This window comes from Notolepis coatsorum (assembly GCF_963971535.1).
Source record: "Notolepis coatsorum genome assembly, chromosome: 19".
In the NCBI taxonomy this organism is placed as follows: domain Eukaryota; kingdom Metazoa; phylum Chordata; class Actinopteri; order Aulopiformes; family Paralepididae; genus Notolepis; species Notolepis coatsorum.
In genome coordinates this window covers 85,836,399-85,857,279 of record NC_140183.1, presented here as the reverse complement: position 1 = coordinate 85,857,279, position 20,881 = coordinate 85,836,399, and the positions used below count along the sequence as shown (strand labels likewise).

Here is a 20,881-nt window from a genome sequence, read left to right as displayed (position 1 = left end):
TGGAAGAATTAAGTTTTTGTCAACTTGTTGATTGTGATTTAAAGCTTAGGTCTGAGTCTACCATAACACCAAGACTTAACTCACTCAAATACAGTTAGCAGCTGGATAGACCACAGATGGAAATTAGCTTCTGCTAAATCTGGTGCAAACATATTTTCATGTAACAATGATGAATTGTAAAAAAAAAAAAAAAAAAAAAAAACATTTTTTTTTATTTTTATTTATTTTTTTTAAATAGATTCGGGGCTTTTCAGAATACATCCGGGGCTTGAGCCCAGGTAGCCACCCCCTAGCTCCGCCCCTGGGTCCAAACATCTTGCTAAAATTCCCTAACTATTGCTCACCCCACTCTCCCCTACCGTTTCTGGATTGGAAAGTGTTTGTTTGATGTCTGGTCTGGGACTGTACTTAGGCTAAAGTGTTTCTTATGTTTTTATTGTTTTTTTATTACTGTAATGTAATAATGTACTGTAATGTTGTAAGTTATATGTTAGGACCCCAGGAAGAAGTCTTCTTTCTAGTCTGTTTCTTTGTATTTTGAGTTCAACCACGTGGGCTTGGAGTTCACTGTTTGAGCTTTTGGCAAGCTTTGTCTGACTTTTATGAAGTTCAGAGCATTTTTTTTCTCTGGTTTTCATAGCGGTCAGTATTTCAGTGTGCATCCAGCTAGCTATGTTTCCTTTGCAATAAATAATAAATGAATTGGCCTAAATAAATATATAAATAAATAAGAGAATGAGAGGTAGACACGTTTTGAAACCTAGATACCCCGGGTTGGCGGGGTTGTCGTTCTACAACTAGCCATAGAAAATACCGCCCACTTTGGCTACAATGGGATGCGAAGCATACACACCCAATGTAGCTAGCTAGCTGCATACATTACATCACACACACATATGAATGATGGAAGGCATAGCTCGGTGAGTGTGTTGAGCTTTTTTTTATTAAACCTTTTGAAATGTGGGTCCTATAGGCAGCCGCCTGCCTTTTAGATAGTGGACAGAACTTCTGGAAACCAACGTAGCAGGCAGCCCATTGTTGTCCATCTCTTGAAAATGCACCCCTCCAGCTAGGCTCGCAGGCTAAGCTAACGTTAGCGGGGTTTCTTTGCTTTCTAATCAAACTAGATTAACAAACACGTGAACTAGCTACGTTTGCTAGGTCGCTATTTTCCACAGCTAATGCATTCATGGCATGTAACATGAACGTTAATATGAGCTAATGGTTGTGTTAGGCAACATTGTATTGTTGTTATCTTGCAAGCTAATGGCGTTAGCTAGTTTGCATTCGCATGCACATTGTGTTATGGTCCGCTCACTCACAGTCCTGACTTATTAACATGTCGTGTCTTCTTTACTGTAGCCTGTGCCGCACGGCCACTTTCATCTCAATGAGTAGAATTGTTCTTTAAAAAATACACTACCATCAGTCCTTGTGTGAGGTTTGATTGTTTGATTGATTGAAAACTTTATTAACAGATTGCAGATCTATATGAATTGAAAATGGGGGACCCTGATGGAAACAAGACAAACGTCTTTCTCTGGTCTGCATCCCCTTAACAATTGTGTGTATTGAGCCGTACTGTATTGTACCCATTCTGCAATCTGTTAAATAAAGTTTTCGTTCATTCATTCATTCAGAATGGGTACAATACAGTACAGCTCAATACACACAATTGTTAAGTTGATGCAGACCAGAGAAAGACTTTCGTCTTGTTTACATCAGGGTCCCCCATTTTCAATTCATCTTAACCCTTTCACTGCCACACTACAGAAGGTAGTGGGGTTGGGGAACACTGTACAACTGTACAAGCAAAACTGTACATTGGAATATTGACAACCATACTTGGTCATTTACTGTACATTGGAGGGGGTTGGGTTAGGACATTTACAGGGGCCAGTTTCGAATTGCAGTCTCCCGTAGGTGTTCTTTGAGAGTGTTTTTGAATGTGGGTAGTGATTCACGTTCCTTTACAGCTTTGGGTAGGGCGTTCCACATTGATGTGGCATAATTGCGAAACGTGTTTAGTCCCTTGTTTGAGCCGAATCTGGGTTTAACATGATTTGTGGAGCTCCCTCTGGTGTTGTGGTCGTGGTATTCACTGACCTTTGGGAAGTATTTTGACATGTACATGGGTACCTTGGTCATGTAGTGTATCTTGTAGACCAGGCCCATTGCAAGTTGCTGTACTCTGTCGTCTACTCTAAGCCATCCTAGGTTGTCAAAGTGGGCAGGGGTGAGGTGGGTTCTAGGAGTAAGGTCAAGCAGTAGTCTGACCAGTTTGTTTTGAGATGTTTGTAATTTTGTTTTTAGCGCCTTTGAGGTGCTTTGGTACCATGAGGTGCACGCATAGTCGTCTCACAGGGGTTCATAAACAACCACCTCCAATGTACAGTTTCTACGTCAAATGTATATACTCTCTTTTCTGGACTCTTTTTGTATCACAAACAGTACTGTATTTGCAAATCTGGTATGTCATAAATGTATAGATGTAGCAGTACTGTCTATCTGTATGTCATGTATGTCATATATGTTATGATGAATTGAAAATGGGGGACCCTGATGTAAACAAGACAAAAGTCTTTCTCTGGTCTGTATCCCCTTAACAATTGTGTGTATTGAGCTGTACTGTACTGTACCCATTCTGCAATCTGTTAATAAAGTTTTCAATCGATCAATTCAATCAATCAATCAAGTCAACATGGGCAGACTGAAACAATGGCACGTTAGTTCATAAAGCATCAGTGGCATGTTCAGAGAGGAGATATGCTACAACAGGTTTCTGTTTGTTTGACATTGCAACTAAGAAGATAGTGACTGTAAAGTGCGACACATCAGAGAGAATAGTTATGAACAGAAAAACAGAAGTCTGGTGGTGGAAACCCTCATTTAGCTGGTTAGAGAGGTTCAAATGAATTCACACGTATTGATTGAAAACTTTATGATTGCAGAATGGGTACAGAGAGAGTACAGTACAGCTCAATACACACAATTGTTAAGGGGATGCAGACCAGAGAGATACTTTCGTCTTGTTTACATCAGGATCCCCCATTTTCAATTCATCATAACGTTCATTCATCATCACCTACATAACTGTGTAGGTGAAGTCTTTCTGACCATTATTACTACTATATGAAATTTTTTGAATGCAGCATCAGTAAATAATACCTAGGGATGGGAGAAACTGCAACAGTGACCCTCTGCTGAGCAACCTCCTCCAACCATGATCCAATTCAGTTTTTCTCTGTGGAGATCTCTATATCTTTTATGTGTGTATAGATGATAATACGTCTTGTATTCTTACTCTTTTGTATTGTTTTTTTATTCTACTTTATTGATTCGTTTTTTCTTCCTAATCTTATATTTGACATTTTACTTTCCTATTATTGGTACACTCACTCACTCGCACATTGACGTGTCACCGCTGCTGTTCTCATCTCTTTTCAGCATGGAGGTGGAGGGTTGGGACTCTGACCTGGAGGAAGAACTGGGCCTCTCACTGGACGAGCTGAAGAAGTGGATCCAGAATGAGGTGGAGAAGAGTGATGCCGTGCAGCAGAGGAAGGCTCAGCTGGCAGAGCTCACAGAGTGGGTGGAACAGAAGGAGGAGGAGGGGGCCAAGACGGAGAAGCTCATCGAGAACGCCAACCAGTGAGTGCTATGGGTTGGGCACCGAGAACCGGTTGGTTCCTAACATATTTGCATTTCGATTCTTGCATTTTAAATTTTTTTTTTTAACTTTGTTAATTAATACCCTAGTTACAGTACAGCAACCAAATTAAACTGTATCAAGTCAACTGACAATGTGAATAGTATGAAAACATTTGAAGATTTTTGAAAAAAAAAAAAAATTCTCCTGCGAAATAAGCTGTGACCTGTTTTGACCTGCACCTCAAAGAATCGGAATCGAGAATAGTTTAGAACAGGAATCGATATGGAGAATCGGAATCAGAACCGAAATCGTTCAAATCCAAACGATGCCCAACCCTAGTGAGTGCAGATGTGGTTGAAATTAGGCTTGGGCGGTATAATTTTTTTCACACCGTCATACCTTGATGACATAATACCCCGGTATACGGTATATGACGGTATGACTTTCATTTTCATCAGCGCGGGGGGGGGGGGGGGGGGGGGGGGGCGGGCGGAGGGGGAGCGGAGCTAAGTTAACAATATACTCGTTATCACCATACATAATGCTTATATTGAAACACGTTGACATTAGGGCCGTTCTTTCAACCTAAAAGTGCACTCTCCACTCGAGCCTACATTCCTTAGCGACCCGTGTTACCAAGTGTAAACAAACGCGCTGTAAACAAACCAGCGCGCACATTCGATACACGCAGATATGAAACGAGTCATACGGAGCGTATAACGGAGGCTGACATTAGAGCAATATGACTCACAAACTCACGACAGTAGTACACAACTACACAGACGCACAAAATGTATTCTGCATTAATAATAATCAAAACCCAGCTTAAGCCATTAAACCAATGTAGTGAATCGCGAAGCCAATACGCACACACACAGTCGAACTGGAACGCTTTACCAAACATACACTACCACCAGCATTCATATCTCATACGTTCATCTTCCAATCGCTTAACCATAACATAACTTACCGGGCGGTACCCAAACAACATGTCCCTGAGTCCACATTCATCACGAATCAATTTCAAAAATGTTAGAAAAACGCTCCGTTTCCCGATTCCTCAATCATCCAATGTCTGGAAGTGGGCCCATGGTTATATATCGTATTTGCTTATCGCGTCCCGCTCTGAGCCTTATGAGATACCCCTTATCTCCTATGATACCTACTGTATCCCAACGAACAACTACATGCACCCACACCTGAATGGGGCCCCGCCCCTATGGAGGCATAGCCTATATAACCATGACTCTGGTCACCAAACACTCTTCCTCTATTTTCGTTCCATCGTATCGGCTGCGTGCACCATACGTAACTAGCAGGATGAAAAAGATCAGAGTCATAATGTTGAAAGCTTACCGGAGGTTGCTGGCCCCTGGCATCTTCGAAGCATGTTTTCGGCGACACGACGGGCCTATGTTGATGTTCCTCGTCTGATGACAGCAGATCAAGGTTCAGCTGTACAAGATTGGCTGTCGGGCCAGCTTGTACCCAGGTAGGCCCTGTGTCTTCAGGCATGGGTATTAGTGTTAGTAATGCTGGTTTGTTTTGTTACACAACCATGTTGTGTGTTGGCGCCGGGGGCAGGATGGTTTGGTGAACGTTCATTGCAGTGAACGGTTTCCAAACTGTCTTGGGCGTGCTGCTAAACATCTAATGCTATGCTACATGCTATCGCTAATGTCACATGCTACCACTACTGCTACATACTAACTGCTACACTGTTCTAATGTCTCCGCCGTGAGATGTTGTCACTTCTCCCTCCTCTTGCCCGGTTCATCAATGAAGGTCAGTCGGTGGCTGTTGTGGGGGTTTTTGCTGAGTCCTATTTACCTTTTTTCGGGTAAATGGGTTGACAACAGGGTAGGCCGTGGCTAGGTAGCCTAGCCAGGTATGTTACCTTGTGTTCCGGCGGGGTCTATGGAACGGTGTCTGTCCCCATCTGGGGCCGATGCGTGAGCTCGGCGGTGTAGCAGTAGAGCTATATTACTGCAGGATGGGACTTAACGGCGGGTTATGGCTCAGCTGGCTAGTTCCTATCCACATTGGCGTCGGGTAGTGGGGCTATGGGTCCAGCCGACATGGTAAACATGTTGCGTGTCTGTGCGCAGGCGGTTGTTGATCTGGGTTCCACATCGCCTCACGCTAGGCTGTAGTAGTATAGGGGCAGGGCCGCCTGGGAGAAATGTGAGGCCCTGTGCGAATTTAAACGCGAGGCCCCCCACCCCCTGTGTAGTGGGCTATTGTTTCGTTCTGTCACTCTGCTATGAGAAGGTCTGTCTTGCTACAGCTTTCTCTCCTCTCAACCATTCATACTGACAACTACAACTGTGTTCGAATTGCTGTTTTTTTTCTATTAAAAAAAATGGTGTCTGGTGGCGGGGCCTTGAGGGCCAGCCGACGTCGACACATCGCGCGAGGTTGTTGACGTTATTAGCTTTGACCCAGCCGCAAGCTATAACCGCTCAGGGTTCCCCTCTCCGCAGGGGATTTTGGTCTTCTGCTGGAGCGCGGGCGGTATTGTCCTAGGCCCTACACCGCCTCACACCGCGCAGCCAGAAGAAGAGAGAGCACGGCCTCGTCAGCGGCGATGACGAGGCCCTCGACAGGCGGCCATGTTTTCCCCCGCCGGAGGTATCCTGGGCGTTGATTCGACAGGTGTCCACAAGGCCGACAGCCTTGGCGGCCGAGGGATCGGCCATGTAGGAGGGGTTCGGCTTGAACAAACAAGCCGTCACCGTCCTGCCGCGAGCAGCCCGCTCTCCGATCACTCCCTTCCCCAACACCAGCGGAAAAAGTGGGCTCTGATTGTTTCCTTTGGCTGCGGGCCGCGTGCCTTCGTTGAAGCGCGGGCGGCCCCCCTTTCGCTTCTCATGGGGACAGGGGCTGACACCCAGTTGATGGCTGAGCCTGGGTCTGTCCGTGAGAATGTTGTGCTGTCAAGCGGCTCCCACACCATAAGCTGTGTTGGTTGAGCCTGGTGTTACGTCTGTCAACTTAAGTGTTGTCAGCAGGGGGGCTCGAAACCTTTTGAGGCACACAGTGCGGGCTTCCCCGGCCTCGCCTTCGCCAGGCCAGGTATCATGTTGGTGCCTCCCACTCCTGAAATATTGGCAGTGGTCGCAGGCACGCGTGATTTGGGGTGGTAGTAATATCACTGCAGGGCTACGGTGTGTAGGAACCCATGGGGTCCTTACACCTTGCATGTCCGGCTGCAGAACAACTCCTCAGCATGTTCTGGAGCGGTGTTCAGTGGGGGGGCTTTTTTCATCGGAAGCCCCCCGTATCAGACCGGCCCTTTCTGTCGGGGTCCCCCCTTGGGTGCGATTGCCTCGTGGGTGGTGTCAGGGTCAGATGTCCCGACACGGAACGCGCTGCTCGTACGGTTCCAGGGTTGGCTACGCACAGCGGGGGGACCGGGCCAACTATCTACAGTTCCTGGCGGACCTGCGCCACGTGACGGCGGGTGCGTTGGGAGTGTCATCACATATGACTACGGCAGTACCATATGTCGAGGTGGATGGAGAGAACGCTGAGGCGGGGACTTGTGTTTACACAACCCCACCCGTTTTCAGGTTTGGTACAGACCCTATTGTCAGGGTCTCCAGCAGTGACAGCTCTGGTCAACGAGATCCAATCTCTGTGGACGAAGCAAGCCATCGTCGTGGCATTCTCCTCCCGGTGTTCTCTGCCTGAGAAGTCGGGAGGGAGGGGTGTCAGACCCAGGCTGGACCTGTCCCATGGGAAGGTTCAGCATTTTTTGGATCGTCTCCTACCTGTTGAACACTGTCAGGTGGGGGTCTGGTTCTCCTCCATAGACCTGTAGGATGCGTATGCGCATCTCCGATCTTCCATCCTAGGGCTTACCTACGCTTCCTTTGCAGGGTTAGCGTATGAGTACCAGAGGCTGCCGTTCGGTTTTCTCTGGCTCCCCGCATCTTCACCAAGTGCGTGGAGGCCGCACTGGGGCCTCTGCGTCGTCAGGGGTTACGGAGTGTTCTGCCCTGATGACGTTCTGGTCCTTCGCGGTCAAGGTGGATCGTCAGGTCTCGTACCAGGCAGGTCTCTACCAGCCTGGGGTTGCTGTAAACTGGATGTAGAGTACTCCTCTTCCCAGTCAACGGTTGGAGGGCTATGGGCATCCCTCTCAGAGCGTGTTGTCAACACGCTCGGGAGGTTCTGTCCTAGGACGGTTACGGCGCTGTCTCACGTCGCGTTTTCACCGACGCCTCCGTCGCTGGTGACGCGTCGGGCCAACGCAGTAGGGGGCAGCTGGCAAACCATGCTGCCCGGTCTGCGCTACGTTCAATGTGTTGGTGTTGAAAGCGGTCCTTCTGGTCCACAAATGGTGTTGATCAGGACGGACGATACGTCAGTGTCGTGTATCGACAGACCGGGAGGAGTACGCTCCCCCTGTCTGCACCAGGCGGCGGGCGGCTGGCTATGGGCGTCCTCCATCTGCGCGGCCTGAGGGCTCCCCACATCCCCGTCAGGGAGAATGTGGGTGCAGGTGTACTGTCGCGGGGCGGTCCTCATCCTGACGGGTGAGGATTACGTCTGGACATAGCCAGGCAGGTCTGGGACCGATGCCGTGCCGCCAGGGATTCTTCCCCATACATCTGTTAGGTCAGTTGTTGGGACGGGTACGTTGAGGGGCGCGGGTTCTTGATCCTGATGGTGTTACCATCCGGAATGCGCATGCTCCCTCCACTGTCGCGCTTACGCGGGCAGATGACGTATGTTCCAAGTGTGGTGTAAGGCGGGGGGCCGGGAATCAGTCTCCTGCCCCCTGGATGCTGTCCTTAGTCTATCAAGGAGAGACTGGAGGTAACTGTCGGCAACTGTCGGCTTCGACGGTGAGGGTATATGCAGCAGCTATATCCTCCTATCATGAGGGGTTTGAGGGGATGTCTTGTTCAGCCACCCTCTTGTGAAGCGTTTCCTGCTTGGCGCTCGGCGCGTTAAGCCGGTGCAACGCTCCTGGGGTCCGACTTGGTATCTTCAACTGGTCCTCGGTCGGTTGTCCTTGGCCCCGTTTGAGCCGCTCGAGCAGGCGCCGTTGGAACAGCTGTCCTTCAAGACCGCGTTCTTGCTGGCCGTCACCTCCGCTGACGCGTGGGTGTGCTTTGTGCTCTCTCGGTACGCCCAGAGTGCCTGTCTTTCGTTCCGATTGCGGTGCCACTCTGCGGCCTAATCCTGCCTTCGTGCCTGTAAATATCCGGAGTTCTTCCGCTCCAGGGATATTGTGGTTCAGGCGTTTCATCCGCCTCCTCACGGTGGTGAGTTAGATGCGGGTCATGTCCGGTCCGTGCTTTGGGAATTGCCTCAGCCGTACTCAGGACCTTGGGGTCACCGTTCAGCTTTTTGTCTGTCACGGTGGTTCTCATGCCGGTAAGGCACTATCGAACAGCGCCTGTCCCATTGGTTGTGCGAGGGCATTGCCCTCTGCTACACGTTGGCTGGGCAGGATCCCCCTGGGGGCGTCAGGGCGCACTCCACTCGTGGGGTGGCTGCCTCTGCCGCTCTCCTGGGTGGGGCCTCGGTGGAGGACATCTGTGCTGCAGCTTCATGGTCCTCCCCGGGCCCCTTTGTAAGGTTTTACCTCATGGACATGACCGGGGGTTCTGTCTCCCAGGCGGTTCTGGGGTCTGTGGCCTTTCCTGCTTCCCATCCTTTGGTAGGGTAGCAGGAGTGTATGGGTATGGGCCACAGTGTGTTGAGTCACACGTGGTTCCGCCTGTACGGTGTGTTCAAGGGGTTCTGGTTCCCTCTTGTTCGCATTCAGGTGGAGTTGACTGCGCCCCCCCTTCACTAGGAAGGATGGGGTGACAGGGCTCCCCGCACCCCTTGATGTGGGCTTACGGGTCCTCAGGGGGTACATCTGTCGGGTCTCGCGTCCGCTCTAACCCATATCTCATAAGGCTCAGAGCGGGGACGCGATAAGCAAATACGATATATAACGATAGGTTATGTATATAACCTAGTTATATTAGTATTGGCTGAGCGTCCCGCTCTGCGCGGCCCTGAGTTCCCTCTTGAGGGATCTTTTCCTGGAACGAGATTTGGCGAGGAAGAGTGTTTGGTGACCAGAGTCATGGTTATATAGGCTACGCCTCCATAGGGGCGGGGCCCCATTCAGGTGTGGGTGCATGTAGTTGTTCGTTGGGATACAGTAGGTATCATAGGAGATAAGGGGTATCTCATAAGGCTCAGAGCGGGACGCTCAGCCAATACTAATATAACTAGGTTATATACATAACCTATTGTTAATAAACGGTCCATAACCGCATTCTATAGAAGAATAAGTCTTTATTTATCGTGCAGATTAACACATGCAAGATGAAAGACCCAACGGAACATGCGCGTTGCGTCACCTGCTCAGCTGTGCTCTGCTCTGACTGAGAGAGGGAAAGACAGACTGCCCTGCCCTCTGCTGGCGCGTGCTGTGCACTACAGAGTCGGCGCACAGTCTGTGACGTCACGGTATTGAAAATCATACCGTCGGTATTTCGAAATACCCTGGTATACCGTAATACCGTCATACCGCCCAAGCCTAGTTGAAATGTGTTGTAGTGGTGGGTAGGGCTGGGAGCAGCGTTTCCGTTAGAACATATTCGTGCCGGTCTGAGTGTCCTGCAAGATTTCTATCACCGGACATATTCGAGATATTCCGGTCAGAGTTTTAAACAGCAGTCTATTATAATCACATTTTTATGAGCTAACGAATTCCGTTATAATTGGACATGTGTATTAATTACATCAAGCGAAGAATGAGAAATTGATTTGCAGAATCAAATTACTATCTCTCGCCTCTCAAGTTAGTGCGATACGCTACCAGCATCAAGCTCCCGCCCTGCAGGCTCCCGCTGCAGCAGCTCTGTCACACGCACCCCCAAATGAATCTCGAGTAGACATCGCTTCACCTCGTTGTATCAGACACGTCACACATATCAATCATAATGTTCAACTTCACGTATACAGTCATTAATATATTCCAAATAAAATAAGTCCCTCGATACTCCGTGCTGCTGCTGACTTGAAATAAAATAGACCGATACGCAGTCGGTCCGACACTAAACAGCAGTCTGTTATAATCACATTTTTATGAGCTAACGAATTCCGTTATATTGGACATTTGTATTAATTATATCAAGCGAAGAACTGAGAAAGCAGAGAGACGGCAACATTATCGTGGTTTGCGTGACGACTCTCTCCACCTCGCAACAACTTATTTGCAAAGAGTATGGCGCTGCAGAGAAGCTGTTCAGCTGTTATTGGCTCTTTTCTGGGAACCGCACAACAGCGCCCCCCACCCAACATTGGCTGAAAATGGCTGAATTGGAGTACTGCTGGAATATTGCATTGTACTGCTGGTACTGCGGCTCTACAGCTTCAGAAAAGTCCGCACACCCAGCACTAAGCTCTCGCCGACAACGTCGTTGTCATTATTAGAAGCAACGAGGAAACAAATGTAATGATCGTTTCGTTCATCGCATAGGCTATTTAATTTTAGCCTATTTTAATACAATTCAAATAATCAAATTGTGCTTAGACTCAGGGAATTATTTTCACCGGACATTAAGACCGGAGAGATAAAATATGTCGGACTTAAACAGATTTTGCCGGTAAAATACCGGTAATTACCGGCTAACGGAAACGCTGGCTGGGAGTTATGCTGTGTTGTGGTGGGTAGGGCTAGGAGGTAGGCTGTGTTGTGGTGGGTAGGGCTAGGAGGTAGGCTGTGTTGTAGTGGTGGATAGGACTGTGTTGTAGTGGTGGGAGGTAGGCTGTGTTGTAGTGGTGTGTAGGACTGTTGTAGTGGTGGGTAGGACTGTGTTGTAGTGGTGGGAGGTAGGCTGTGTTGTAGTGGTGTGTAGGACTGTTGTAGTGGTGGGTAGGACTGTGTTGTAGTGGTGGGAGGTAGGCTGTGTTGTAGTGGTGTGTAGGACTGTTGTAGTGGTGGGTAGGACTGTTGTAGTGGTGAGTAGGACTGTTGTAGTGGTGGGTAGGGCTGTGTTGTAGTGGTGGGTAGGACTGTTGTAGTGGTGGTAGGACTGTTGTAGTGGTGGGTATGACTGTTGTAGTGGTGGGTATGACTGTTGTAGTGGTGGTAGGACTGTGTTGTAGTGGTGGGTATGACTGTTGTAGTGGTGGTAGGACTGTTGTAGTGGTGGTAGGACTGTTGTGGTGGTGGGTAGGGCTGTGTTGTAGTGGTGGTAGGACTGTTGTAGTGGTGGGTAGGACTGTTGTAGTGGTGGGTAGGACTGTTGTGGTGGTGGGTAGGGCTGTGTTGTAGTGGTGGGTAGGACTGTTGTAGTGGTGGGTAGGACTGTATTTTGGTGGTTTATACTTTTTATCTATTTTATCTAGCACACTCTCAGGAGCTCATACAGAAAAAAGCATTTCATGGAAAAGTATTCTGTATTTTACTATTAACTACGACTATTAACACTTTCGCGGCCACTTGGATGCATCTAAAATCACTCTAAACGGCCAGCATTTCTAAACAGACTTGCATAGTCCGTGGGGCTGTTTGTAGAGCTAAATATATACTTTATAGTATTGCTATCTGTCCATTCTCATTGTCAATTGACACCATAAACCGTCCCTTCAAAATGGCTTAAAGAAATAATTTTTTCATCAATACGTTCTCATTTTATAGCGTCTTGAATATAAGCGTTATAAGGGATTTCGGCTGGGATATTTCCTGGAAGGCGAGATACAGGCCGCTAAGCTACTAACGTTAAATCCAATGGCATTTCGGATATACAGAAGCTACAGTTAAAACTCAAACTGCATATGATCGGTATGATGGTCCACCATGAATGCATGAAAGGGGGGGGGGGCGGGGTAGTCGTTTCTGATTATTGATTACCAATAACCGCGTTAGCCTCAGTAGCCACATTCGCTGATCGGGTGGATGGCTATCATAACAAGCCCTGATCAGCATGTAATCTACGTGAAAAAGATCTTACCGTGGGCCGGTTGGATCCCCAAAATGATTTCCCAGTTATCGATCGCCATCTGGTAGATCGATATGTCCATTGGCTAATGATATATTACTTTACTGCACACTGAAATCCGTGTCCCAAAACGTATTCCAAGCTACAGGCTGCACATCCAGAATCCAGCTAACTGGAAACTACATTGAAAGTAAAAAAAAAAAAGTGCACCGTTCTGCCACAGGGCACACTGCATTATCGAGACAGCGCCCCTAAGAGGATCTGGCCCGTAATGCACTTTTCAGAATTTGAAGAGGAGGGTAGATCTGCAGTGCAGCTCGGTGACATCGAGTAGGTTATTACAATGGAATAAAAGCCAAAACAACCTTGTTGGTCCTCAACCGTTGGATTCGAAACACGGATTTATCCGTGGTCGGGCGGGATTGTGTTAACACTTTGAGTGCCGGCCTCCGTGTCCTATTTACCCTGTTGAATGCCGCCACCCACCCAATGATGGAGCTCTCATATTTGCGAACGCATAAATTATATCTTAAATTATGGCTATGTGTCTAATATGGCCGTCGCTTATCAATGACTTGTTTGCAGTCAACATTGTCGAAACGGATTATTTTTTAATCTGTTCATTTCCGTTTTATACCATTTTGAAAAACGCTCGTTTCTTGAAACTTCCAGAAGATTTCAGAAGATTCTGTGATAAACGCCCTTTACTGGAATACACAAAACACGTTGTCATTTATTGGCCTATTTATGAATCATTTTCAAATAAAAACGCTATATTATCGATAGTATATGTGTACTTATGCACGCTATAGAAGCGGGCTGAAAAATCTATTCTCTTATTTCCTGATCAGCTACACACACTCACAGCCACACACACACATATGGGACACGTTGATATATAGGTGAAAACAGCTCCGATTATCCCAATACTGGTAAAATAGATTCCTTACCTCAGATCAGATGTTCTCCAAAAAGATTATTCCAATTCCTGATCGCCATTTTTTTTTTTTTTTTTTTTGGTCTTTTTCCCCCTCCATTTTCCTCCGATTTTCTCCCATCCCAATGTTAGTCGTATGCCAATTCCCAGTCCCTTCCTGGTCGCTGCGCACTTACCCCCCACAGTCAGATCATCTGGGAGAGTGGAGGCTACCACGTGCTTCCTCCGACACACGTCCAGCCAATCACCGCTTCTTTTCACCTGGCAGCGCGGATTCTTATCGAGAGGGCGTAGCGTGTGGGAGGACCACACTATCCCCCTCGAGTCCTATCCGCGCTTAGCAGGCGCCCCGACCAAACTGTAGGAGTCGCTGTTTACAACGACCCGGACCCACCCCGCCAGCTTCTCCCACCCTCTAATACAGCCAATTGTATTAGTGCAGACGGCCAGCCAAGCTGGTGACAACCCCGGAGCTGTGAGCTGGATTCGAACAGGCGAATCCAGCTCACAGCTCCGGGGTTGGTGACGAACGCAATCTCCGCTCAGCCACCTAACCGCCCGCTGATCGCCATTCTAAATATCGATCGCGTTTATTGATCCAACGCTGGGTACTGGAAATATATATTCCACGCTGTTCTGATGGTCCACAATGAGTCAGATCGGCTCGGGTTACTTGCCTGAGAAGTAAAATGTGGATTCCGGATTTTTCTTTTCTCATCCATTTTCATTGAGTCCATTCCAATGTGTGCATTACCATCCGGGAGACGATAGGGGGTGGTATTTTCCCTGTTCGAGTTCAGACAGATCCCCACTGGTAACGTGAGGCTAGATTGATGAACTATGAATGGAAATCGCTAATAAAAAAAAATAACGATTAAAAACGGCATAGCTCGTCGGCTGGCACTCAGCGGTTGGCATGAAATAACGAATTATGTCGTGGCTGGCACTCAAAGTGTTAAAGAAACTTGAAACTTGAAGTTGGTGGGTAGCGCTGGGAGGTAGCTTGTGTTGTGGTTTTTAGCTAGGCTAGTGGAGACTCTGCACTTCCCCATTACAGATGTATGTATATGTATAATGTCTGCTGTCATTGTCATTGTTGTTGTTTTATTTGTTTGTTCAATGGTGAAGACCAAAGACAAATTTCCACATTTTGGACAATAAAATTTAACTAAACAAATTCTGTCCTGATATAGCCAGATAATGCAACAGATAGTATGTTTGTAAACTGAAAGTAAAATTCTACCTAAATCCATGAAAGATTAGGGCTGCGTGGCACAGACTGACTATGCAAGTGCTGGTGGCCGGTGAACAGCTCAGTGATTTATGACCGACCTTTCCAGGGAATACTCACTCACTAGCAGTTCTCTCTCTCTCTCTCTCTCTCTCTCTCTCTCTCTCTCTCTCTCTCTCTCTCTCTCTCTTGAACATGTTACTTGATTGAGCCAGATATGAGATCAATACAAACACTGTACAATATCTGCACTTGTTAACAGTTAACACATGCCTATTACTACTGTACCACACAGAAGTGCTTCTTGTGCTGTTCTTGACATTGCACTGTTCTCTCCATCTATGTTTCTGTAATCTCTTGATTGCACATCAACAAGGCATCGTTTTTCTACTGCATCAGTCATGGGCCTTGATATCATAAAATCGTAACATACATTGGCTTATTATTATTATCATTAGTTTTGCTGTTATTATTTAATCTGAACAAGAAAAACAAAGATTTTATTTCGGGATGGCTTAGATTGTATTTTGGACTGGTTCTGGGGCTACTTTCTACCAAACCACACCCCTCATAATAATGAATGAGGGTGTACTTCTGTAGAAAATAGTTCCTACATGAAATTTCTCACAACAAGGTCTGGAAAGAGGCATTCCTGTACAAGTTCTTTTGGTATGTATTTATTGGTGCCACAAACCAAATGCCATTCAGCTCCATTGTATTGGAGTGACTACAGATATCTCTACGGCAGATATCTCAAACTATGCAAATCACACTGAAACGATCTAGATGGATAGATGGTAAATCATATGTTCCCCCTTACATGGAGTACTATAAAAAGAAATGAATTGGGGTGAATTGCTCCTTTAACACCAAGTGATTTGGATTGACTTTACAGCTTCTAACACATGGCAATACAATCAAATACCGTTATACCATCACAGTATGATGTTATACCATCACAGTATGTATGATGTTTTGGCCATATCGCCCAGCCCTAGTGGTGCGATAATTATGGTGGCGGTCCAGGGGTAGCTCAGTGGGTAGAGTGCTTGTCGCGTTGAGCATTAGGGGTTCGATTCCCACTGGTGCCACCCATACCCATACCAAAAACATGTATGGAGTCATTCCATTGTAAAGTGCTTTGAGCAGTACTGGTACGGTACTAGTAAAGCGCTATAGAAATGCAGCCCATTCATTGTGTTTGTGGTTGAAAAAGGGGTTTTAACGAATGAATAAGGTGTTTCATCCCTGCTGTTCCTCAGGTCCATAGTAGAGTGCGAGCTGTTGGTGAAGCAGGCCTACCGCAACAATGGGCTGATCTACGTGGAGAGCAGCTCGGAGGACGAGGTGGTGGTGGGAGGAGGGGTGCTGTCCTCTGAGGTCATCGAGATCGACGACGAAGACGAAGATGACGACGATGTCATTGCTGTCGGCTGCCGTAAGTCACGCTTCACTCCTTCCTGTACGCGGTGATCCCATCCACCATATTCACACGGCGGCCATTTTGCTCTCATGTCATGCTCAGGTTGGGACTCCTTTCCACCCTGCCCGCTGTGTGAATATGGTCAATAGAGATATAGGCGACTGCTTTGGGAGATCTCCTGCTCCCCCTAGAAAGTCCTCTAGAGTCTGTTCAACATCAAGTCAGGGGTGCCCAACCTTTTTGAGGGCCAAGGACCGAAATCTCTTTCTTGTCTAGTTCGTTTAAAAATCCCCTCTCAATTGTTAAATTCCGTCAAAATAGACTAAACAGCAGATGTAATAATTCTCTGCAACTCATTCACAGGCCTTACTGTTTGTCCAAAGGAAAGTTGTTGCAATTCACTGTCCTGTTTCAATCAGATGCTTCTATTCTAATTTCTCTTTTTGTATTCACTAACATCTTGTAGTGGTTCCTCCCACCAAGAACCCGGTCACTCCCGTCAAGGATGCCTCGGTGAGAACGAAGCATCACATTACTACAGTATTACAACCTCGTAGCACATTCCCATCACTACAGTATTACAACCTCGTAGCACATTCCCATCACTACAGTATTACAACCTCGTAGCACATTCCCATCACTACAGTATTACAACCTCGTAGCACATTCCCATCACTACAGTATTACAACCTCGCAGCACATTACTACAGTATTACAACCTCGCAGCACATTACTACAGTATTACAACCTCGCAGAACATTACTACAGTATTACAACCTCGTAGCACATTCCCATCACTACAGTATTACAACCTCGTAGCACATTACTACAGTATTACAACCTCGCAGCACATTACTACAGTATTACAACCTCGCAGAACATCACTACAGTATTACAACCTCGCAGCACATTACTACAGTATTACAACCTCGCAGCACATTACTACAGTATTACAACCTCGCAGCACATTCCCATCACTACAGTATTACAACCTCGCAGAACATCACTACAGTATTACAACCTCGCAGCACATTACTACAGTATTACAACCTCGCAGCACATTCCCATCACTACAGTATTATAACCTCGCAGCACATTCCCAGAACAACATACACACAACTCAGAAGCAAAGCACAAGACAACTGTTCTATATATGTTGACGTAGACCCTGTTTGTTTACTAGTTCAAGGAGGTGTCGGCGGCTCTGCAGAAATCCTCCCAGCAGGTACAGAAGTTGGTCCAAACGGTCGGTAAGACCCAGAGTCCACTTACTCCTCAACTACTCGGAGTCCCAACACTGTCTATGAACCAGTCAGGTGAGATGCAACATGACACCACCTCCCCTCCTCTCTCACACGCATGCACACACACGCACACGCACACGCACACGCACACGCACACGCACACACACACACACACACACACATGATCCCCATTATTAAGACCAATGACTATTGCGCGTAACTGATGTGTGGCCATGTGTTGATTCTACATCTACACTAGGGGTGGGACAAAACATCTATACTGTGATATAGCGTCATACTTCCTCTTGCCATTACCAGCCATTAACATGGTAAAACGTGGTTAAATGCCACCACCCACTTCAATGATAGCGTTGTGAACGCATAATCTCTGTCTTAAATTATGGCTATGTGTCTAATCTGCCCGTCGCTTATCAATGACTTGTTTGCACTCAACATTGTCGAAACGGGTTGTTTTTTAATCGGTTCATTTCCGTTTTATAGCATTTTGTAAAGCCCTCGTTTTCAAGGAAAATATATAGATTCCGTGATAAACGGCATTTACTGGAATATTCTGGCATACACAAACACGTTTTTCGGCCTATTTATGAATCGTTTTCAAATAAACGCTAGATTATCGATAGGGTTGGGCACCGAGAACCGGTTCTTATAGGAACCGGTTCCTAACTTCCGGAAGTAACATATTTGCATTTAGATTCTTAACACTTTCTTCGCCAGGCTTATGTACATCATTATACCCTTCTCTGCCAGCTCTATTTGTCTATGGAGAAGTTCCCCTTCTTTGCAGGGCTATAACTTTTTAAATTGTATTGCTAAATTGACATTACTATGGCCCATTCAACGTAGGGCTGGGCGATATGACGATATTATATAAATATCGGGTACAGTTCATTAACGATACACTTTTTCAACGTATCGTGGATATCGTGATGTTTTGCCCAAGAGGATTGTGTCGCGTCAATCTGTCCACACGTTACTCGTTCATATCTCAGCCCGTGCTGAGATATGCCCATTCCGCGGTCTGTTAATAAAGTTTTCAATCAGACAGATGTATGGAAAGGCTTTTATTATAACATTCGTTGTAGTAAAATCATTATGCCTCATTTAGTCATCCTGTTTAGCACTGGTCTCCTACTCGACGGCCGCGGGGAGCTAACGTTAGTAGCCTTGTTGACGTTGTTCAGCCACAGGACATTCAGGAAGTAAAAAGCTAGGAGCTTGCCGATTGGTGCTAAGAACAGCAGGGCGGGTGCAAGCGCTGTGACGTAATTGGCAGACTCGACTGTCAATCAAAATTATATGTTTCCGTCAGAATGAATGAGTGAAGACTTTGTTAAAGGGTTGCAGAATGGGTACAATACAGTACAGGAGGATGAAGACCAGAAAAAGACTTTCGACTTTTTTACATAAGGGTCCTCCATTTTCAATTCATCAAAACATTTAGAGACATACATATATACAGTAGTTTCATTAAAATGCTATTGATTGATTGATTGATTGATTGATTTAAAACTTTATTAACATATTGCAGAATGGGTACAGTACAGCTCAATACATACAATTGTTAAGGGGATGCAGACCAGAGAAAGACTTTAGTCTTGTTTACATCAGGGTCCCCCATTTTCAATTCATCATATTTCATATCTAAATCATATAATATCTCATTGCTAAATATATGCAATATATAATCTAATAATCTAAATCTAATATATAATATAAAAATGCTAAATGCATGGGTATTTTATTTTGTCTTTAATGTTAGCTTGCAAAATCAAATACTGTCTTGGTAAGCCTCATAATGAATTGTTTGGGGTAAAAAAGAAAAACATTGTGATGTGTATCGTGTATCGCCGAAAGGTCAGAAAATATCGTGATATCATATTTAGGCCATATCGCCCAGCCCTAATTCAACGTCAATTATCTATCGTTCAGGATGTGGGAACGTTATACTTTTTCATTCACATATTCATACTAAAATACGGTCTAAAGTATAAATATGTTTTTATCGTTTTCTGCAGCATTCTGCAGAACGTGATGTATAGCCCTAAATTCATTATATTGATGATCAGATACAGTTTGATAGCAATCGGCGCGAGATAAAAAAATTCAAATGGACGTGCTTCTAGAAGTTACTACTTATCATCTGATGTTGACCGGATGGGGGGGGGGGTCGTTTATAATTCCGTGGCCAACGTTGGATGATTCATCTAGTGTGGGTGATATGATCATTAGAGCAGTTTGTATCGAACACGGTAAAAAAAGAAACGCTGAAACTCACCGCAGCTTCCTCGTAGCTTTGGGCGATCCGCCGATCGGCCACCAGATGGCGCTCTTGAACCGTTGGAGAGTTGAGAGGGGATCAACAGTAGATCTCAAGTCTCCGGGGGAGAAATATGATTGCGATCACAGATTTTTGAAATATTGATCTCAATGACGTGTTACGGCATCATTGGCAGAATTAGCATGGTGGGGAATGACTAGTTTAGGCGTCCTTGGCGGTCAAAGTGTTAATTTCGATTCTTAAAAAAAAATCTTTTTATTTTATTTTTTACTTTGTTAATTAATACCCTAGTTACAGTACAGCAACCAAATTAAACTGTATCAAGTCAACTGACAATGTGAATAGTATGAAAAAAAATGTAAGATTTTTCAAAAAAAGAAAATCCTCCTGCGAAATAAGCTGTGACCTGTTTTGTCCTGCACTGCAAAGAATCGGAATCGAGAATAGGTTAGAACAGGAATCGATATGGAGAATCGGAATCGGAACCCGAATCGTTCAAATCCAAACGATGCCCAACCCTAATTATCGATATTATATTGTGTACTTATGCACGCTATAGAGGCCGGCTGAAAAATCGATTCTCTCATTTCCTCATCAGCGATCACAGCCACACACACACACACACGCATAGGGCAAATGTTTATATATAGGTGAAAATAGCTCTGATTATCCTAAGACTGGTAAAATAGATTCCTTACGTGAGATCAGATGTTATCCAAAAATATTATTCCAATTCCTGATCGCCATTCCAAATATCGATCACGCTTATTGATTACAGTGTTGGGTACTGTAAATACATAATCCACGTGTTTTCCGTGCCGGCGAGCACAATGGATTCTTCAGTTGGCTTGAGGGAAAAGTAAAATGAGGAAACTGGCCACCCCCCCCTTCGTCAGTGTAAAGTAATGGGGTGCAGTTACACAGGGAGAGACGATAGGGGGCGGTATCTTCCCAATTGAGCTCAGAGAGTCTGCAGCACTAACCTGAGGCTCGATTGATGAAATATGAATTCAAACCGCCAATAATAAAAAAAACTACAAACAAACGCTATATAGCGTCGGGGGCACTCAAAGGTCGGCATGAACTAACGACAAAACGTGTCCGTGGCACTCAATGTGATAAGACCAATGACTAT

The 20,881-nt window shown here is 45.9% G+C and overlaps 1 protein-coding gene across 2 annotated transcripts in view; it reads left to right on the top strand.

Annotated features, from left to right (window-relative positions):
• The first annotated feature begins 819 nt into the window (after positions 1-819).
• setdb1b (SET domain bifurcated histone lysine methyltransferase 1b) overlaps positions 820-20,881 on the top strand; it is a 68,136-nt gene continuing 48,074 nt past the window's right edge. For both annotated transcript variants that reach the window (XM_084336201.1, XM_084336200.1), the window contains exons 1-5: positions 820-920; positions 3,448-3,651; positions 16,043-16,218; positions 16,670-16,716; positions 17,387-17,519. In XM_084336201.1, coding sequence (XP_084192327.1) covers positions 901-920; positions 3,448-3,651; positions 16,043-16,218; positions 16,670-16,716; positions 17,387-17,519 — 580 coding nt within the window. In that variant the 5' untranslated portion in view covers positions 820-900. The remainder of the gene's footprint in view (positions 921-3,447; positions 3,652-16,042; positions 16,219-16,669; positions 16,717-17,386; positions 17,520-20,881) is intronic.